Below are 19,944 nucleotides of genomic sequence, written 5' to 3' on the forward strand. Positions count from 1 at the left end.
AGTTTTAGTGGCATCCTCAGTGAGGAGATGACGGATGGAGGAGATGCGGCGGATTTCAAAGAAGCAAGTGCGACAGACATTGGCAACATGCTGATGGAAGGACAGGGACTGGTCAAGAGTGACACCTAGGTTGCGGACAGCAGGAGAAAGAGCAATAGAAGAACCATTGAGATCGACAGACGAGGGAAGAGAAGGATGATTGAGATGTTTTTTAGGAGAGACAAGAATCATTTCGGTTTTCTCCTCATTAAGCTTCAGCTTATTCAGGTCCATCCACGCCTTGAGGTCGGTGATACAAGACTGGGTGGAGGCAATGAGGCGAGGGAGGTCAGAGATAGGTCCAGAGAGATAGAGTTGGTTGTCGTCGGAGAAGCTGTGGTGAGAGAGAAAGTGGTGAGCGGCAATTGAAGGGATGGGTTGGGTGTAAAGGACGAACAAAATAGGCCCCAGGACGGAGCCCTGGGGCACACCGTACTGTAGAGGAGAAGCAGAGGAAGATAGGCCGTTCACAGAGACAGACTGGTAGCGATCGGTGAGATAGGACTGAAACCAAGAAAGGACAGACTGAGAAATGCCAAAAGAGTTTTGAAGGCGGGACAAGAGCACGGCATGATCAATAGTGTCAAATGCCGCGCTCAGGTCCAGCAGAGAGAGAAGGCAGACGTCGTTGTTGTCGAGTGCAGTCAGTATGTCGTTGCTAATTTTCAGTAGAGCGGTTTCCGTCGAGTGTCCAGAGCGATATGCAGATTGATTGCAGTAGAGAAGGTGGTTGGCTTCAAGATGGTCCAAAAGCTGGGAGAGTACGATTTTTTCTGTTATTTAGGAGAGAAATGAGAGATTAGACACTGGTCTGTAGTTCTTCAGATTTTCAGGATCCAAGGAAGGTTTCTTGAGAAGAGGTCGGAGGATAGCGGATTTGAAAATGGCAGGAAAGGACCCAGATGAGAGAGAGGCGTTGATGACGGAGGTGAAATGCGGGAGGAGAGTATCTAGACAGTGAGTGAGGATAGAGGCGGGAAGGGGGTCAAGTTCGCATGTTTTGATGCCGGCGTGCATGATAGTTTTTCTGACTGTGCTTTCGGTAACAGGCTGAAATGAGGAGAAGGCAGGGCCAGAATAGGAGGGGTCAGGGATGGGGGACTGGGTGGGGGGGAGAGCGTCAAGAGACTGGCGGAGTGTGGAAATCTTGCTGTCAAAGAAGTCGGAGAAAGCCTGAGGAAGACGAGAAGAAGGAATCTCAGAGGGAAGTGGAGACGAGTCAGATTTACCAAGAAGAGTGTTAGTGATGTCGTACAACTGTTTTGAAGAAGAGCATGCGAGTATTTTGACATTGTAAAATGCAGTCTTGGCTGCGTGAACGATGCTAGTGACTGCTTTGTTGGCAACTTGACAAATCTGCTTATGAACAGTCAGGCCGGACTTCAACCATTGTCTCTTTGCTCTACGTCTCTCACGCTTGGCATCTTGCAACTGAGGCGCAACGGACGAGTACCAAGGCGACGGAGGACGGTGAGAGACGCGGCGGCTGGAAGCAGGAGCATGCTGATCAAGAAGAGCTAACAACAGTTTATCAAGTTCGTCAGCGGACGAAGGAGGAGACACGGCTAGTCGTGACTTAAGGTCAGACTCAAACACACTCAAGTCTACGGCATTTAAGTTCCTAGCTTGGACGAAGACTTGGCGAGGAGGAGGACGAGTGAGGTGGAGCTGAGCTAAGACACAGTAATGATCGGAAGGAAGAGTTTGATCGATCGTGATAGTGTCTAGCACTTGCTGATCAGCGCGATGGACAAACCAATCGAGCGTGTGTCCACGTGTGTGTGTAGGACCGCGGACAGCCTGGATCAAACCAAAAGTGTCAAGCACATCGACGATCTTGGCAGTAGAAGGATGAGTGGGTTGGTCGTAGTAAAAGTTGTAGTCGCCGGTGATGACGTAGACGCCATTGAGATTGTTACAGTAGGCTGCAAGTTCACCAAATTCGTCGAAGAACATAGAGTCTTTGAGGCGATTCTTAGGGCTGGGAGGTGGGCGGTACAGACACAGGAGGTGGAAGGTGTGATGGGGGAGGGTGAGTGTGAGTTGAGCAAGTTCGAAGGACTGATGCTGAAAGGGGAAGTCAGTCCTGGTGGTGGCAAACTGCATGAGGTGCTCTGACACGATAAAGGCGAGCCCACCCCCACGTGTCGAGCGGGGGAAGGAGAGGGTGCGGTAACCGGGGGGAGCCACGTCCCGGCACTTAGCTTCGTCGCCGACGGGCTGAAACCAGGTCTCACACACGGCAAAGACGTCAACGTGGTGGTCATCGATGAAAAAGTTGATGGCCGAGCGCTTATCACTCCTGGTACCAAGAGCTTGAGCGTTGAAGACAGCGAGCGAGAGGTGGGGGGAGCGAAGATTGTCTCTATTATGCGTGGTGGTGACGTGGATGAGATTGCCAGTGTTAACGCCGGAGGGTGGTGATGGGGGTGAGATAGCAAAGTCGCAGAAGGGTGGAACAGAGTCGACGGTAGACAATGGCAGTGGACTGGAGGCAATGACCTTGATACGCCTTCTGGCACCACCACGGCACGAGCGGCGACGTGGCAGACTACGACCAATGCTCAGTTGTTTCAAGCGAGAGATCACCGAAAGCTCCAAGTCCGCACGCACCGATGAACCCAGGCGAAGCAACTCAACACGGGTGTAAATGCACCGAGCATTGGCGGTGAGCGCGGCGGCGGCGGCACGTGCGGTGCATGGGCCCGACGAGGCTTGTTGACATGGCGGCTGACCAAAATTGCTGAGCCATTGCAGCCGTGACCAGAAGAAAATGAGAAACAGTACCTTGAGGTGGAAAGTCACTTGGATAGGTAGACTGAACATGTTGACAAACACTTCATACACAACGTGACAGTCAAATAGGGTCACAAACGCCACAAGAAGCAAGAAAACAGACGAAAATATAGCAGAGCTGAGGCGGACCGTGCCTGTCGGCGGCCTAACCTTGACCCTTACTCACATCACCACACATCACCTCACCTCACCACACATCACATCACCTCACCACACCTCACCACACATCACATCACCACACATCACCTCACCTCACCACACCACACATCACCTCACCACATCTCACCACACCTCACCACACCACACATCACCTCACCACACCTCACCACACCACACCTCACCACACTTCATCTCACCACACCTTACCTCACCACACCACACCACACCACACTTCATCTCACCACACCTCACCACACCATACATCACCACACCACATCACACCACACCTCACCACACCACACCTCACCACACCTCACCACACATCACCTCACCACACATCACCTCACCACACCTCACCACACCTCACCTCACCACACCTCACCATACCACACATCACCACACCTCACCTCACCATACCTCACCACACCTCACCACACCTCATCTCACCTCACCACCACACCTCACCACACCTCACCACACCTCACCTCACCATCTCACCACACCTCACCTCATCACACCTCACCTCACCACACCTCACCATACCACACCTCATCTCACCACACCTCACCATACCACACCTCACCATACCACACCTCATCACACCTCACCATACCACACTTCACCACACCTCACCTCACCACACCTCACCACACCACACCTCACCACACCACACTTCACCACACCACACCTCACCTCACCACACATCACCACACCTCACCACACCTCACCACACCTCACCATACCACACCACACCTCACCACACCACACCTCACCACACATCACATCACCACACCACACCTCACCACACCACACCACACCTCACCACACCTCACCACACCACACCTCACCACACCACACCACACCTCACCACACCACACCACACCTCACCTCACCTCACCTCACCACACCTCACCACACCACACCTCACCACACCACACCTCACATCACCACACCACACCACACCTCACCTCACCACACCACACCACACCACCGCCCTGGTCTTGATTCCCAACCTATGTTAAAACATTGGGTGAAAACTTGACTACGTAAATGTAACAAAGCAAAGAGAGAAAGGGGTGGACTGAATTGTTTTGTACCTTTGCAGACGAGACAAGGAAGAGATGGAACGGGTGCAGAAAGCCAGGGAGGAGCTGATGAAAGAGCGAGAGGAAAAGGGAGAGGAGGACAGCGATGATGATGATCATTCGTCCAAACGTAACCGCAAGAAGAAGAAATTTGACGACTTTGTGGTGAGTTGATATGTAGCACTGGAACGCCGAAGTAGCACTGTGTGTGGATGTTGACTCTGCTTGTTTCATTGTGTGCGCTAACTGAACATTTTTGTGTAAATTCGGAAAATAATTTTTCATTTTTGTTTTGTGATTTCATCGCTGGGAAATTTTTGGTGTAAATACGGAAAATAAGTTTCATTTTTGTTTCTGTCATTTTATTGCTCGGACATTTGGGTCGCTTCCTTCCATCCAGCACAAAGCTATCAGCAACAGTGGCGTACTACCCATGTGTACGTGTTGAGGTGATATTCTCCACCTGCATTTTTGGCAAAATAACCCAGGTTTTTTCACATGCCATATTTTGTTTAATCAAAGTCTTCAACAACATCACTGTTATTTTATGTCATGTATCATGGATAAAAGAACTGATCACTCTCGAGGAGGCAGAAAAAGTGTGCTATGACTTGTGTGCCTAAGTTCACACTACCTGGCATACAGCAGTGTGTGGAATCAATGCTTGAAAAAGCTCAAGTTAACCTCTTTCAAACATTAAGATGTACAGTGGAAGTAATCTTTTCCGAATTAAAACAAAAACTGAGTTTTAAAATGGAGGTAAATTTACAGTGTTTATTAGCAGAACATCTGAACCACTGAGACCATAACAAGGGGAAAGTGTTGGGGGGGGGGGGGGAGGTACAGAGGGAGAGGGTTCCATGGTACTGACGCTATTGCCTTTTTCACAGGAGGGTGGCAGCGCAAAGAAGAAACGAGACAGCGGCGAAAAAGGCAAGAAAGACGACGAAGAACCAGCCGAGAAAACCAAGAAACAGAAAGACTCCAAGAAAGAGGCCGACACCAAACCCGAAAAGACGCCCAAAGAACCTAAGAAAGAAAAACCCAAACCTGCCGAAAAGAAAGACAGTAGGCCCAAAGAGCAGGAACAACACAAGAAAAGACGGAAAATTTTATCCAGCGACAATGAATCGTCGGAGGAGGACGACAAACGAAAGCGTTCAGGGAAAGACGCAAGGAAGGGGAAAGAGGATGTCAAAGCCAAGCGGAAGAGTGCGGCGTCGAGCAGAATCGCCAGTGAAGACGACGAGGAGGAGAAAAAAGAAGAGAAAGACAGGACAGAGAGCGGAAAGAGCGAGGAGAAAGAGAGGAAAAAGAGCAAAGAGGTGAAAGTAGAGGATCTGGACCACAAAGTAAGTTGATCTCATTGTCTGTCTCCAACCCCCCTCCCTTTCCACCTTTACAACCTCGGAGTGTTTTGTTTTGCCGGATTGGTTTGCTTATGGTGCTTGGAAAGTTGTCGGTCTGGTGTTTGGGGAATGTCTTGTCGTGCTTGTTCGTGTGTCTTGCAGACCTGTTTACCCTTCCTATTTTGGAGTAATTTATTACTTTTTTTTTAAGGATTTTTGGGAAAAAATACTCTATTTGAATCCTGATCACGATTTTCAGATGTATTCAAATTAGTTTTGTGTTGCTAATGTTAGCGTTTGTAACCACTGGGTTACTATTTTGGTCATCAGATTACTATTTTTTACTTGACCATTACTCTTGTCAAGTTTTTGTGGTAAACAGGTCTGGTCTTGTTTAGTTTTGTGGTCTTGCTTACATGTTTCGTTTCCCGAATTTAGTCGTCCCATTAGGATTTGTACAAATGAACGAACAAACAGAACTGCCAACTGTTACGCTTTCAACATAGCATGCTAAGGGATAAAGGATAGGGGATAAGATTCATATAGTCCTGTGAGGTTATCCTCATGAAAATGCGGGCTGCTTTCTCCCTGGGGAAAGCGAGCTGCCACACAGTATACGGCGCTACCCATTTTTTTTTCTTTCCCCCCTGCATGTGTGTATTCATGTTTTCAAGCCCTGAGACTTTCGCTGTGAACTTGGGTTTTTTGTCGTGCACATGCGTGCACACGGGGATGTTCGGACACCGAGGAGAGTCGGCACAAAGTTGACTGGGAAATAAATCCCTCGCCGAACGTTGGGTTCGAACTCACGCTGACAGCGGCCAACTGGATACAAATCCAGCGCGCTACCGACTGAGCTACATCCCCGCCCTGGACTATAAATGAATTTTAAAAACTTTAATCAACAACAAACAAAAAGTATTGAGCCTTATTTTTTCCCATTATTCTCAAAAACAACCTTTTTGTTGGGCTTATCCCCTGTAAAAGCCTTGACAGCTCTGTGGCTGTGTGCATGATGGTGTACATAGGAATGTGGTTGTGACGTAGGTGTGACTGAGCGAGCATGTGTTTGTGAGTGTTTCTCTTTGTCTTGTCAGTGAGCATGTGTTTGGTGTTGGTGAGTGTGTTTCTCTTTGTCTTGTCAGTGAGCATGTGTTTGGTGTTGGTGAGTGTGTTTCTCTTTGTCTTGTCAGTGAGCATGTGTTTGGTGTTGGTGAGTGTGTTTCCTCTTTGTCTTGTCAGTGAGCATGTATTTGGTGTTGGTGAGTGTGTTTCTCTTTGTCTTGTCAGTGAGCATGTGTTTGGTGTTGGTGAGTGTGTTTCTCTTTGTCTTGTCAGTGAGCATGTGTTTGGTGTTGGTGAGTGTGTTTCCTCTTTGTCTTGTCAGTGAGCATGTATTTGGTGTTTGTGAGTGTGTTTCTCTTTGTCTTGTCAGTGAGCATGTATTTGGTGTTGGTGAGTGTGTTTCTCTTTGTCTTGTCAGTGAGCATGTATTTGGTGTTGGTGAGTGTGTTTCTCTTTGTCTTGTCAGTGAGCATGTGTTTGGTGTTGGTGAGTGTGTTTCCTCTTTCTCTTGTCACTGAGCATGTGTTTGGTGTTGGTGAGTGTGTTTCTCTTTGTCTTGTCAGTGAGCATGTGTTTGGTGTTGGTGAGTGTGTTTCCTCTTTCTCTTGTCACTGAGCATGTGTGGAGTGTGTTTCCTCTTTGTCTTGTCAGTGAGCATGTATTTAGTGTTGGTGAGTGTGTTTCTCTTTGTCTTGTCAGTGAGCATGTGTTTGGTGTTGGTGAGTGTGTTTCTCTTTGTCTTGTCAGTGAGCATGTGTTTGGTGTTGGTGAGTGTGTTTCTCTTTGTCTTGTCAGTGAGCATGTGTTTGGTGTTGGTGAGTGTGTTTCTCTTTGTCTTGTCAGTGAGCATGTATTTAGTGTTGGTGAGTGTGTTTCTCTTTGTCTTGTCAGTGAGCATGTGTTTGGTGTTGGTGAGTGTGTTTCCTCTTTCTCTTGTCACTGAGCATGTGTGGAGTGTGTTTCCTCTTTGTCTTGTCAGTGAGCATGTATTTAGTGTTGGTGAGTGTGTTTCTCTTTGTCTTGTGTCGTGGACAAGTGAAAGATCTCTACAGGCCTCCGTCATTCTACGCAGCTGAACCTCAGCTTTCGTTTTTAGACACATTCATCGAAAAACGAGACGAAATTGTGTCCTAGCTTTGAGACAGCCCAACCAAATTGCATCTTTGATGCTGTTTTGGATCGTATTTTCAAGGAACCCACCCAGGCTAGAATTGTGTTTTTGTAACTTGCACAAGACTTCTTTGCCTTGGCGTGTCGCTTCAATTCAAATTTCTGGAAATGAAAAATGGAGAAAAAAATACCATCATCAAAAATAAAACTCCTCTGACTTTCAAAAACGTGTCTGGTATCTATTTCTTGTAACTTTTCCTTTGACAAAAATGTGAACCTTGCGTTTTTTTACAAGCATCAATAACAGTACTCTTCAGTCACCGTTATCTTGCAGGGATGTTGTTTGATGTTTAGCGTGAACAGCTGATGAAACATGTACAATTACTTCAAATTGCCAAAACTATTGCCCTCTGTTCTGCAGAGCAACTGAACTTTTGTTCATGGTCGTGAAAGATGATGCAAGTTAAACTTCTAAACATTGTTACAAATTTGCTGAAGAAAAAGATCCTAAGGACATCTGTGTTTTGTGTCCCGAGCACTTCTGTGCAGTCGTTATTTTCTCTCAGAAGTAGGGCTCAAGTTTTATCATTTTTTTCTCTGAGGTTCAGCTGTCGTGGACTTTTCTCGTCTGCATTCTCCTGCAGGGCTGCTACAGGGGTGAAGAGACAGTTTGAACACGAGGCAGTAAGAAAACACAGACTCTGGTTGTTGTCTTGCAGAAACTCGAGGACAAGGCCGACACCAAGCCTGACGACAGCTCTCAATCTTCTCCAAAAGAGCAGGTGCTGAAGACGGAAGATGCCAAAGAAACAAAATCAGCAGAGGCGGAAATGGAGCCAGAATCGCAGGAGATTACGGGCAATAAATCTGAAGAAAAGTCCAGTCCCCCAACAACGGAGAGGAAGAAGGAAAGAGAGAAGAAAGACGGGGAGAAGAAGGACGGAGAGAAGAAAGACGGAGAGAAGAAAGACGGAGAGAAGAAAGACGGAGAGAAGAAAGACGGGGAAAAGAAGAGGGACAAAGAAGAGGAGAGAAAACGTAAAGAAGAGAAAGAACGCAAACTGTGAGTATGATACAAGAGAGTTAAGTCAAGTTAACGTCATTTTGCTATGGTGAAAGAGAGGGACCATGTTTTAATAGTGGATTCAAGCTAAACCAAGTGTAAAAAAAAAAAATAAATAAATCTGAAATACATTTTCCAATTTTGTTGTGTGTGATTGCTTTCAGATGTGACCCTGACAGATCATTTGCCTCTTGTTTTCAATCACAAAGAGAGAGAAGGGGGGGGGGGGGGGGGGGGGGTAGTGTTTTCATTATTGCTTTTCCCAGACAGACTGCTTTTCTGTACTTTGATAATAGAGTAGAGCATCGTTAATAAAGAACAGTGATTTGCTTCAAGGGCCGAACGTCTAATTGTAAAGGTATGTGACAGGTTTAGAATCTAAGATTCTGGTGTGTCTGTAAGTGCAACTATCTTTTGTCATTTAAGCCCTAGTTTGCTTTGTGTTTTTGTTGCTGTTGTTGTTGTATGGTATCTCAGTAATGTGTATGCTTTGTGAACTCGTAAAATTTGTGCTCGTTTGTTTTAGAATGAAATTTTAAAGCGTCTGGAGCCAATTGCTTGGATTCGCGCTATAAAAAAACTATTTATTATTTATTATTACTGTATTTTGTGTGTGTTTGAACTTTGTTTACAGACAGGAGAAGGAGGCTGAGAAGGAGAGAAAGAAGAGGGAAAAGTACGAACAGAAGAAGAGAGAGAAAATTCAAAAGATTCATTGTAAGTACAGACATACTCTGAGTGTGTGTATGTGTGTTGGTGTGAGTGCATGTGCGCGTGCGTAAGTGTACATTCAATTGATTGATTCTTGCTGTTTGATTGATTGATTGATTCTTTGACTGTTGGATTGAGAAAGACTGTGAATGCTTGCTTTGTTGGTTGGTTGATTAATAGTTCCGGGAGAGTGACCGGTTGATTGAAGTACAGTGGAATCCCCCTTAAAAAGTCAGAGAAAATCATGTCTTCAAAAGGAGGGAGTCTTAAAATGGGGGTGAATTTACAGAGGTTGTGAACAGAAGAGCTGAGAAAATCAGGTCTTCAAAAGGAGGGAGTCTTAAAATGGGGGTGAATTTACAGAGGTTGTGAACAGAAGAGCTGAGAAAACATGATCTTAAAAAGGAGGGAGCCTTAAAAAGGAGGTTCACTGTATTGAATGATGAAGTCATTAATTGTGGTAATGATGATGGTTTGTACTTGTGCGTGCAGTTGAACAGACTGAAAACAAACTGATACAGATGGACGACGAGATCAAGAATTCCCTGCGGAAAGACAATCTGGTACGGTGTTTTTTGTGTGCATGGCCACTGTTTATGAACTTTATCCTAAGGTCAATATTCTGCTGCATGTAGGGTGTGGTAGAAATTATCTGGTTTAAAACACTGGAGTGCAGGGATGTCGTTAGGTGTCGGACATAGACCGATTTAGAGGCTCAAATGTCCGATTCACATAGCCGCATGGCGGTCAGATGTCCTATCGTTTTGAACTAAGCGCTGGCATTGTCCGATAAGAACTCAATTCCTTCGGACAGCGCGATATTCGTTAATGTTGCTTTCAAGATACACATTTTCAAAAAGCGACCAAGCACTCTCGCGTACAGGTGCACTGAGGTTGTGCAGTGCGGATCTTGCGTTTGGGTGACACCCGTCTGCAGCGCATTAAACTTAAGAGTATGGGAGACAACTCCAACTGACTAAGTCTTGCGTCTGCTTTTGCTTTCAGTTCGAGACATTTTGACGAAGCGCACTGAGTTATGCCACCGAAAAATAAATCTAAAGCCTGCCAAAGTTCAACAAAAGCTGAACACGTTTGGTTATTCAACGGCATCCTGGGCTACATTAGGGTCAAAAACAGGGGAGAACACGGCGAGTGTCATTCTTGAAAATGAAAAAATTCTGACGTCCTATTGAAATTTCTGAAAGCGGTCAAATGTCCTATTGATGCTGAAGAGCTAGGACATTTGTCCTATAGGTATGAATTTGTAGCAACATCCCTGGGAGTGTTGATAGAATTTAACTTATTTAAAGAAAGAAGTGTGCAGTTTGACCTCATTTTCCCTGTTTTTTTTTACTGCAGATGTAGTTGTGTTTTTGATCCAAAAGAGGACTTGCCCCTCTTCAGTGGATTTTCTCATAGTAGAACTGGACAGTGACGAAGGAAGCTCTTTCTCTCTTTCTCTATTTCTCTCTTTTTCTCTCTCTGAAAGAAGAATTTACCCATTTAGTCCTTTTCTCATAAGCATCCTTTTGATTGACAAAGGTAATATGAAAAGAATCACGATTTGAGGGTAACCTTCCACTTTCAGAAAAAGTTGCAGTAGATCTAATGGGATGGAATGACAGGTCAAATTTCTTCAGTGTCCTTCCCGTATAGAAACTAGAGTGTTATAAGAGCAAGACAACGATGAACTTGTGCTTACCACCCCCCCGTGGGTTAGGGGGAAGAATTTACCCGATGCTCCCCAGCATGTCGTAAGAGGCGACTAACGGATTCTGTTTCTCCTTTTACCCTTGTTAAGTGTTTCTTGTATAGAATATAGTCAATGTTCGTAAAGATTTTAGTCAAGCAGTATGTAAGAAATGTTAAGTCCTTTGTACTGGAAACTTGCATTCTCCCAGTAAGGTAATATATTGTACTTCGTTGCAAGCCCCTGGAGCAAATTTTTGATTAGTGCTTTTTGTGAACAAGAAACAATTGACAAGTGGCTCTATCCCATCTCCCCCCTTTCCCCGTCGCGATATAACCTTCGTGGTTGAAAACGACGTTAAACACCAAATATTTAGAGTATTACAGTTTGTAATGCAATGCATGTGAGTTATGCTGAGAGTGCGTTGTTATGTTGACAGGACGTGGACAAGTGTGCGGCCGTGTTGGAGGACCTCGATGAGCTACCTGTGAACTACGTCATGCTGCGCAAAAACCCGGAGATCATGAAAACCATCAAACACGTGGGTTCTGCAGACCTGAGAATCCATACCATTTTGCCGTATTTTGTACACCTCTCTGTCTAAAATAGCATCAGTACGGTTGGTTGAAAACAAATACGACGAGAAATATTCCGAGACTACTTTTCTTCACAAGCGCATCACTGTCATTCCTGTCCATTTATACTGTTTATTTGAATAATTAAAAATGACTTTATAACTCGGCATTTGATCAATTTGATTTTGTCATTTAACATTGAAAAAGCATTTGTTTTGAATGTATTGGTAATTAACAGTGCAACAAACGCGTGCAAAGCTTTTTTGAATCATTTATGTTCAAATGTTGTGTGGAGTACACTCATTTTTTCTGAAAATACGCCAAGTTAGTTTGAGAATACTCCAAGTACAAAACCTGGTTCTGTACTCTGCTGCTAATAACATACATGCTGTGTTACTCAAAAAGTACAGTCAAACCTGCTTTCACGACCCCCTCTTGAAAACCACCACCTTCCCACTAAGACCACTGCAAAGGATCCCAGACTAGTTTTTTCTTTTATATAATTCACCTTTCCATAGCCATCACTTGTCGATAACGACCACTTTTGATCGGTCCTTTGGGTGGTCTTTATGGTCAGGTTCAACTGTGTTCACATTCTCAAAACAAACGAGATGTCAATTTTCCTAGTTCTACGTGTATTCATAGCTGCCAATCCTCACAATTTTATCCAGATTTTTCGCAAGTTTATTTCAAGTCACAGGACTTCTGATTTTTGAAAGCTCTGGCATAACTGTTGAATTGGGACGGGCGCTGTGGCGGGGTGGTAAGACGTCGGCCTCTTAATCGGAAGGTCGAGGGTTCGAATCCCGGCCGCTGTCGCCTGGTGGGTTAAGTGTGGAGATTTTTCCGATCTCCCAGGTCAACTTATGTGCAGACCTGCTAGTGGCTTATCCCCCTTCGTGTGTACACGCAAGCACAAGACCAAGTGCGCACGGAAAAGATCCTGTAATCCATGTCAGAGTTCGGTGGGTTATAGAAACACGAAAATACCCAGCATGCTTCCTCCGAAAGCGGCGTATGGCTGACTAAATGGCGGGGTAAAAACGGGTCATGCACGTAAAATTCCACTCGTGCAAAAACACGAGTGTACGTGGGAGTCTAAGCCCATGAACGAAGAAGAAGAAGAAGAACTGTTGAATTGGCATGGTTTGGCTCAGTATTGACTATTCACGAGATTGCACCATTTTGGGTTCCACTGTAATTCAATCTTTTGTCTGCCATCAGTGTCGCAAGTTCAAGGACAGTGATCGCATCAAACAGAAGGCGGAGGCAATCTACAATCGCTGGAAAGATTTCTTCATCACCGGCGACCGTCAGTCTGCCAAGGTCATTCAGGTCAGTGGATAATGTCTGCAAAATATTTTTCATATTTGGATCAAATAAAAACAAGAGGCGAAGCCATCAAGGCTCACGTAAGAAATCGACAAACAGTAACACAAACTCAATCACTCCGTCACACACACACACACACACACACACACACACACACACACACACACACACACACACACACACACACACACACACACACACACACACACACACACACACACACACACACACACACACACACACACACACACACACACACACACACACACACACACACACACACACACACACACACACACACACACACACACACACACACACACACACACACACACACACACACACACACACACACACACACACACACACACACACACACACACACACACACACACACACACACACACACACACACACACACACACACACACACACACACACACACACACACACACACACACACACACACACACACACACACACACACACACACACACACACACACACACACACACACACACACACACACACACACACACACACACACACACACACACACACACACACACACACACACACACACACACACACACACACACACACACACACACACACACACACACACACACACACACACACACACACACACACACACACACACACACACACACACACACACACACACACACACACACACACACACACACACACACACACACACACACACACACACACACACACACACACACACACACACACACACACACACACACACACACACACACACAGAAAGAGCATAGGTGAAACTGTGCAAGAAAGCGAGACACTAGATCTAGATCTGTCTGTCTGCATGTAGCCTACTTACAAGGACACGACTGCCAACTAGTCTCGGCGCGCTCAAAATAATAATGACCGAGACTGTCAGTACTTCCTTCGCGTGACGTCTAACCCTCTTACGTCATAATGTGACGTCAATGTAATGTGACGTCTTCAAATGTTAGAGTTTCTACCACAGACATACACACGCACAGACGCACGCACGCACGCACAGACAGACAAAGTTACGATCGCATAGGCTACACTTACGTGAGCCAAAAACCATGTCAACAGACAAGAGATGGAAACAAATTCTGCCACCTGTCCTTTCCTTTTGCTTTGTACAGTACTTTAACATAGATCTGTTCATGATGTGAAATAAAATTGTTAATGTCATATGATTTGACGGATACAAAATAGAGGGAAATATGTCGTCTTGTTAAGTGTTGGTGTTATGTATGGAAATCATAGTCTTGATCTTGTCTACAAGACAGCGTGCAGTACACTCTATTGATTCTTTGTAATTAAAGTTTTGCTGAACAGTATTAGAATAATCAAGGAAAGAAAACCGAAGTGGAATTTTTATACTGTTCTGTTGGGTGTAGATTTTTCCAATTTCCCAGATCAATGTATGTGCAGACCTGCTAGTGGCGTATCCCCCTTTGTGTGTACACGCAAGCACAAGACCAAGTGTGCATGGAAAAGATCCTGTTTGTTTGTTTGTTCGTTCATGGGCTGAAACTCCCACGGCTTTTACGTGTATGACCGTTTTTACCCCGCCATTTAGGCAGCCATACGCCGTTTTCGGAGGAAGCATGCTGTGTATTTTTGTGTTTCTGTAACCCACCGAACTCTGACATGGATTACAGGATCTTTTTCGTGCGCTCTTGGTCTTGTGCTTGCGTGTACACACGGGGGGTGTTCGGACACCGAGGAGAGTCTGCACACAAAGTTGACTCTGAGAAATAAATCTCTCGCCGAACGTGGGGACGAACTCACGCTGACAGCGGCCAACTGGATACAAATCCAGCGCGCTACCGACTGAGCTACATCCCCGCATGCTACAACACCATTTGCTGTGGTGAAAATTCCCCAAAATTCTGAACAGTTACACTTGAGGCTTCGCAAGGGTTGGCAGATCTGTGTGAGAAATTGTCTGTAAAAAATGCCTGCTTTGATTGTACAGAAAATGGAGCAGAAGAAGAAGGAGAGAACCAAGTCAGAGGCCAACAAGGAGAACAACAGCATCAGTGGTCACGGTGACGCTCCCGTCACAGGTAAGTGAGCGTGCTTTGAGGGGTGGTGGCCCTCAGTGCTTTGAGGCATGGTGGCCCTCAGTGCTTTGAGGCGTGGTGGCCCTCAGTGCTTTGAGGCGTGCTGGCCCTCGGTGCTTTGAGGCGTGCTGGCCCTCAGTGCTTTGAGGCGTGGTGGCCCTCAGTGCTTTGAGGCGTGCTGGCCCTCAGTGCTTTGAGGCGTGCTGGCCCTCAGTGCTTTGGGGTTTGATGATACAATTCATGGAAGCATAGAAATGTTTTTGATGGGTTTCTTGTATCTCTCTTTCTCTTCTTAACAGATCGTAAGAAAAGACCTAGGCTTAAATCTTTATCCTTGTTAAATAAGGTGAGGTGAGGTTCAGTTCAGTTCTTGCTGATTTAGTGCTTATTAAATCCTTACTCTTCCAGATTTGTTCATGTCCTTGTCATTTGGTAATGTTGACACCTTTTTGTCCACAAAGTGTACGCCTTCTGACTCTGTAACAATGGTTGACAGGGGAAAAGGGGTAACGTTGGACTCTTCTGACTGTGTAACAATGGTTGACAGGGGAAAAGGGGTAACGTTGGACTCTGCTGACTCTGTAACAATGGTTGACAGGGGAAAAGTGGTAACGTTGGACTCTTCTGACTGTGTAACAATGGTTGACAGGGGAAAAGGGGTAACGTTGGACTCTTCTGACTGTGTAACAATGGTTGACAGGGGAAAAGGGGTAACGTTGGACTCTTCTGACTGTGTAACAATGGTTGACAGGGGAAAAGGGGTAACGTTGGACTCTTCTGACTGTGTAACAATGGTTGACAGGGGAAAAGGGGTAACGTTGGATTCTTCTGACTGTGTAACAATGGTTGACAGGGGAAAAGGGGTAACGTTGGACTCTTCTGACTGTGTAACAATGGTTGACAGGGGAAAAGGGGTAACGTTGGACTCTTCTGACTGTGTAACAATGGTTGACAGGGGAAAAGGGGTAACGTTGGACTCTTCTGACTGTGTAACAATGGTTGACAGGGGAAAAGGGGTAACGTTGGACTCTTCTGACTGTAACAATGGTTGACAGGGGAAAAGGGGTAACGTTGGACTCTTCTGACTGTGTAACAATGGTTGACAGGGGAAAAGGGGTAACGTTGGACTCTTCTGACTGTTTAACAATGGTTGACAGGGGAAAAGGGGTAACGTTGGACTCTTCTGACTGTGTAACAATGGTTGACAGGGGAAAAGGGGTAACGTTGGACTCTTCTGACTGTGTAACAATGGTTGACAGGGGAAAAGGGGTAACGTTGGACTCTTCTGACTGTGTAACAATGGTTGACAGGGGAAAAGGGGTAACGTTGGACTCTTCTGACTGTGTAACAATGGTTGACAGGGGAAAAGGGGTAACGTTGGACTCTTCTGACTGTGTAACAATGGTTGACAGGGGAAAAGGGGTAACGTTGGACTCTTCTGACTCTGTAACAATGGTTGACATGGAAAAAGGGGTAACGTTGGACTCTTCTGACTGTGTAACAATGGTTGACAGGGGAAAAGGGGTAACGTTAGACTCTTCTGACTCTGTAACAATGGTTGACAGGGGAAAAGGGGTAACGCTGGACTTTTCTGACTGTGTAACAATGGTTGACAGGGGAAAAGGGGTAACGTTGGACTCTTCTGACTGTGTAACAATGGTTGACAGGGAAAAAGGGGTAACGTTAGACTCTTCTGACTGTGTAACAATGGTTGACAGGGGAAAAGGGGTAACGTTGGACTCTTCTGACTGTGTAACAATGGTTGACAGGGGAAAAGGGGTAACGTTGGACTCTTCTGACTGTGTAACAATGGTTGACAGGGGAAAAGGGGTAACGTTGGACTCTTCTGACTGTGTAACAATGGTTGACAGGGGAAAAGGGGTAACGTTGGACTCTTCTGACTGTGTAACAATGGTTGACAGGGGAAAAAGGGTAACGTTGGACTCTTTTATCTGTATAAATCCAGTGTTCTCCTTTCCTCATAGCTACACACTATACCATGCATATGGGTGAACATAAAACTGTATTCAGCCTTAATGTAGATATCATTTTGTATCGTTTTTGTGTGCTCTAAATAAACGCCCTTTCGGTTCCTTTAGGCTAACTCAGGCAGTAACTGTCGGGTGCCCCCCGCGGGTTAGGGGGAGTCCCATATTGGTTGGGACGAGAAAGAATTTACCCGATGCTCCCCAGCATGTCGTAAGAGGCGACTAACGGATTCTGTTTCTCCTTTTCCCTTGTTAAGTGTTTCTTGTATAGAATATAGTCAATGTTTGTAAAGATTTTAGTCAAGCAGTATGTAAGAAATGTTAAGTTCTTTGTACTGGAAACTTGCATTCTCCCAGTAAGGTCATACATTGTACTACGTTGCAAGCCCCTGGAGCAATTTTTTGATCAGTGCTTTTGTGAACAAGAAACAATTGACAAGTGGCTCTATCCCATCTCCCCCCTTCCCCCATCGCGATATAATCTTCGTGGTTGAAAACGACGTTAAACACCAAATAAAGAAATAAAGAAAGTAAATAAACGCCCTTTGGGGTCCATAAGGCAGACTCAAGAAGTAAGTGTGGGGTTTGTATGGGTTGTGAAAGAGTGAATACCCTTACTTTTATTGAGGCAAGCTTTCCACGGGTACTTCAGACACACCCCTCACTACGGACTGGCCTAAAATTTGATGTGGGAAAGGGGTACTCAATAAAAGCAAGAGTATTCGCTCTTTCACAACCTGAGCAGACGCAACAGAGTAAGTTCCACCATCGTCTCTTGGTTATTTTGTGTAACCTAGCAACCCTTTACTCACAGATGACGCCAGCAAAGACCAGACGGATGGATCCTCTGCTCTTGATACAGCCACCACCACCTCTAGCACCCCTCCTGTGGACAGCGCTGCCAATGGAGACAACACCAACGCCATCACTCCAACCACAACCACCACCACCCCCTCTCTACCCACAGACAGCATCGCTACAGTGTCACAGACAGAGGGAGAGGCAACGCCGTCAGAAAAGACCGGTGTGTTAGGCGACAGTGGTGAAACGCAACCCCCTGCTCTCCCCTCCCTCCTCCTGTTGACTGAGAGCGACAGTGCTACAAAAGCGATCGGCGCTAGTCCTGCCACGAACTCTATCCTCTCGGAGGAAAACATGGACAATTTCCCCGACCCCGAAACGTGGGCCTCCCTTCCAGCGGCGGAGGCTTCACCAGCGGTTGCGGGACCTGGTGTTACTTCGTCGCCGGCTGGTGTGCAACCCTTCCCCCCTCCCCCGTCGTCATTTTCCGCAGACAATCAGACCCCAGGGGTCGGAGAAGGGGGCGACTCGTCGTCAGCGGTGCCGGAAGTTCCGGCAGCCCCCGCTCCCCGCGTGCACCCCCTTAGTCTCCCCCTCCCCCCTGTGATAGACCTGCCCGAAGACACCCTGGACACCCCCCCTTCCAACATGGACCCTTCCAGCCCTGTTCCTAGTGGGGACGATGACAATCCTGGTTTAGAGTCAGCGTCCCAAATGGAAACTGATGACAAAGAATTGGACGCAGTCAGCTGCAAACCTTCGTCTCCCGCCCGAGGGTTCGATTCTTTGGTGCAAGAGGCGCAGACGTTTTTGAGCGCTGCGGGAACTGGGTCTTTTCTTGGAACTGCCATGGCTGCTGACCTTGGTGCCTTGGCCGAGGAGATGGACAGGTCAAGGTCGTCAAGATTGCCAGGGGAAGAAGAGGAAGAGATGCTTGAAGTAAGTAATGTTTTTTTCTCTCTAAGAAATGAAAGGTGTGTGTGTCTGTGTGTGTGTTGCTCTGAAAATGTGCTTGGTTATATTTTGCTTGTGAGTATGTCTGTGTGTATGTGCGTGTTGTGGTGTATGTGCGTGTTGTGGTGTGTGTGTGTGTTGTGTTGCTTTAAACAACATTTTAATCATAAACACAGACATGATAATCCAACAACATGCTTACAGAAGAGCACAACAAGTGTAACACTTATAAGGCCAAAAAAAAAAAAGGTGTGGTTAAGGTAATATAGCCAGAGACTATAGAGTATACAGAGACGCGTCATCCTTCTTTGCGTTGCGGTGCGAAACTGAGACCGGCCAGCCCAGCGCGGGAAAAGAGCCACACCCTGCCGCACAAGGAAACTCGCGTTTCACGGCTGCTGTCGGCTGTGTTTATATCACGTTTATATTAACATACTGTCTGTTCTGTCCGGCTGACAGTGCTGCAAAAAGTAACTGGATGAAAAAATATGTTTGTTTGTGAACATTCTTTTTTTAATGACCATAAAAACACCGCAGAAAATGGTATAGTTTAAAATTAAATCAAATTTTCTTAGGCAATATTCGCTGCATCGCTGTAGTTATGCAAACATGATTCAAGTCAGTCTCTTTTCACGAACTAACCGTCGTTATTTTTGTGTGTTTTAATCAAATACAAATACATACTGAATACATGGTCAGTTAAGCCTGAGAAAATATGTCAGGAATAAATCGTTTAACGGAATAGTTCCCGGTTAAATCGGTAACTAAGGCATTTAGTCAATTTGGTGTCGTCCCAGCACATCGAAACTGAAATGTAAGGAAAACAGATTCTTGTGACCAAGCTGACTTTAAAGAATCTTGATCGATCGATGATTTTCTTATTTCTTTTCAGTTGCTTCTTTCTTGTTCAGAAAGCTCTCTCTCTCTCTCTCTCTCTCTCTCTCTCTCTCTCTCTCTCTCTCTCTCTCTCTCTCTCTCTCTCTCTCTTATTATGGCAAGATTCCGAGGTGGAATAACAGAGCTATTTGTGCACGTTAATCGATATAAGAGATACGATGCGGATATGTTGTTATGCCCATTGTGCAGGGAAAGTAAGGAAGATGAGTTTTATTTTGTGCTTTGTTGCCCCGCACTTCG

At 45.8% G+C, this 19,944-nt stretch overlaps 2 protein-coding genes across 6 annotated transcripts in view; both read left to right on the forward strand.

The window, feature by feature from the left end:
* LOC138951510 (lysM and putative peptidoglycan-binding domain-containing protein 1-like) overlaps nucleotides 1-19,944 on the forward strand; it is a 333,283-nt gene that overhangs the window by 108,937 nt on the left and 204,402 nt on the right. The window lies entirely within an intron of this gene.
* LOC138951467 (hepatoma-derived growth factor-related protein 2-like) overlaps nucleotides 1-19,944 on the forward strand; it is a 55,766-nt gene that overhangs the window by 25,706 nt on the left and 10,116 nt on the right. For 2 of the 5 annotated variants that reach the window (XM_070323067.1, XM_070323065.1), the window contains exons 11-19: nucleotides 4,100-4,244; nucleotides 4,970-5,431; nucleotides 8,302-8,666; nucleotides 9,301-9,383; nucleotides 9,870-9,940; nucleotides 11,507-11,608; nucleotides 12,867-12,977; nucleotides 14,977-15,067; nucleotides 17,867-18,792. In XM_070323067.1, the coding sequence (XP_070179168.1) occupies nucleotides 4,100-4,244; nucleotides 4,970-5,431; nucleotides 8,302-8,666; nucleotides 9,301-9,383; nucleotides 9,870-9,940; nucleotides 11,507-11,608; nucleotides 12,867-12,977; nucleotides 14,977-15,067; nucleotides 17,867-18,792 (2,356 nt within the window). The remainder of the gene's footprint in view (nucleotides 1-4,099; nucleotides 4,245-4,969; nucleotides 5,432-8,301; nucleotides 8,667-9,300; nucleotides 9,384-9,869; nucleotides 9,941-11,506; nucleotides 11,609-12,866; nucleotides 12,978-14,976; nucleotides 15,068-17,866; nucleotides 18,793-19,944) is intronic. The other 3 variants (XM_070323066.1, XM_070323068.1, XM_070323069.1) reach the window with 3 other exon arrangements.

The sequence above is a fragment of the Littorina saxatilis genome, linkage group LG16 (assembly GCF_037325665.1).
Source record: "Littorina saxatilis isolate snail1 linkage group LG16, US_GU_Lsax_2.0, whole genome shotgun sequence".
NCBI lineage: Eukaryota > Metazoa > Mollusca > Gastropoda > Littorinimorpha > Littorinidae > Littorina > Littorina saxatilis.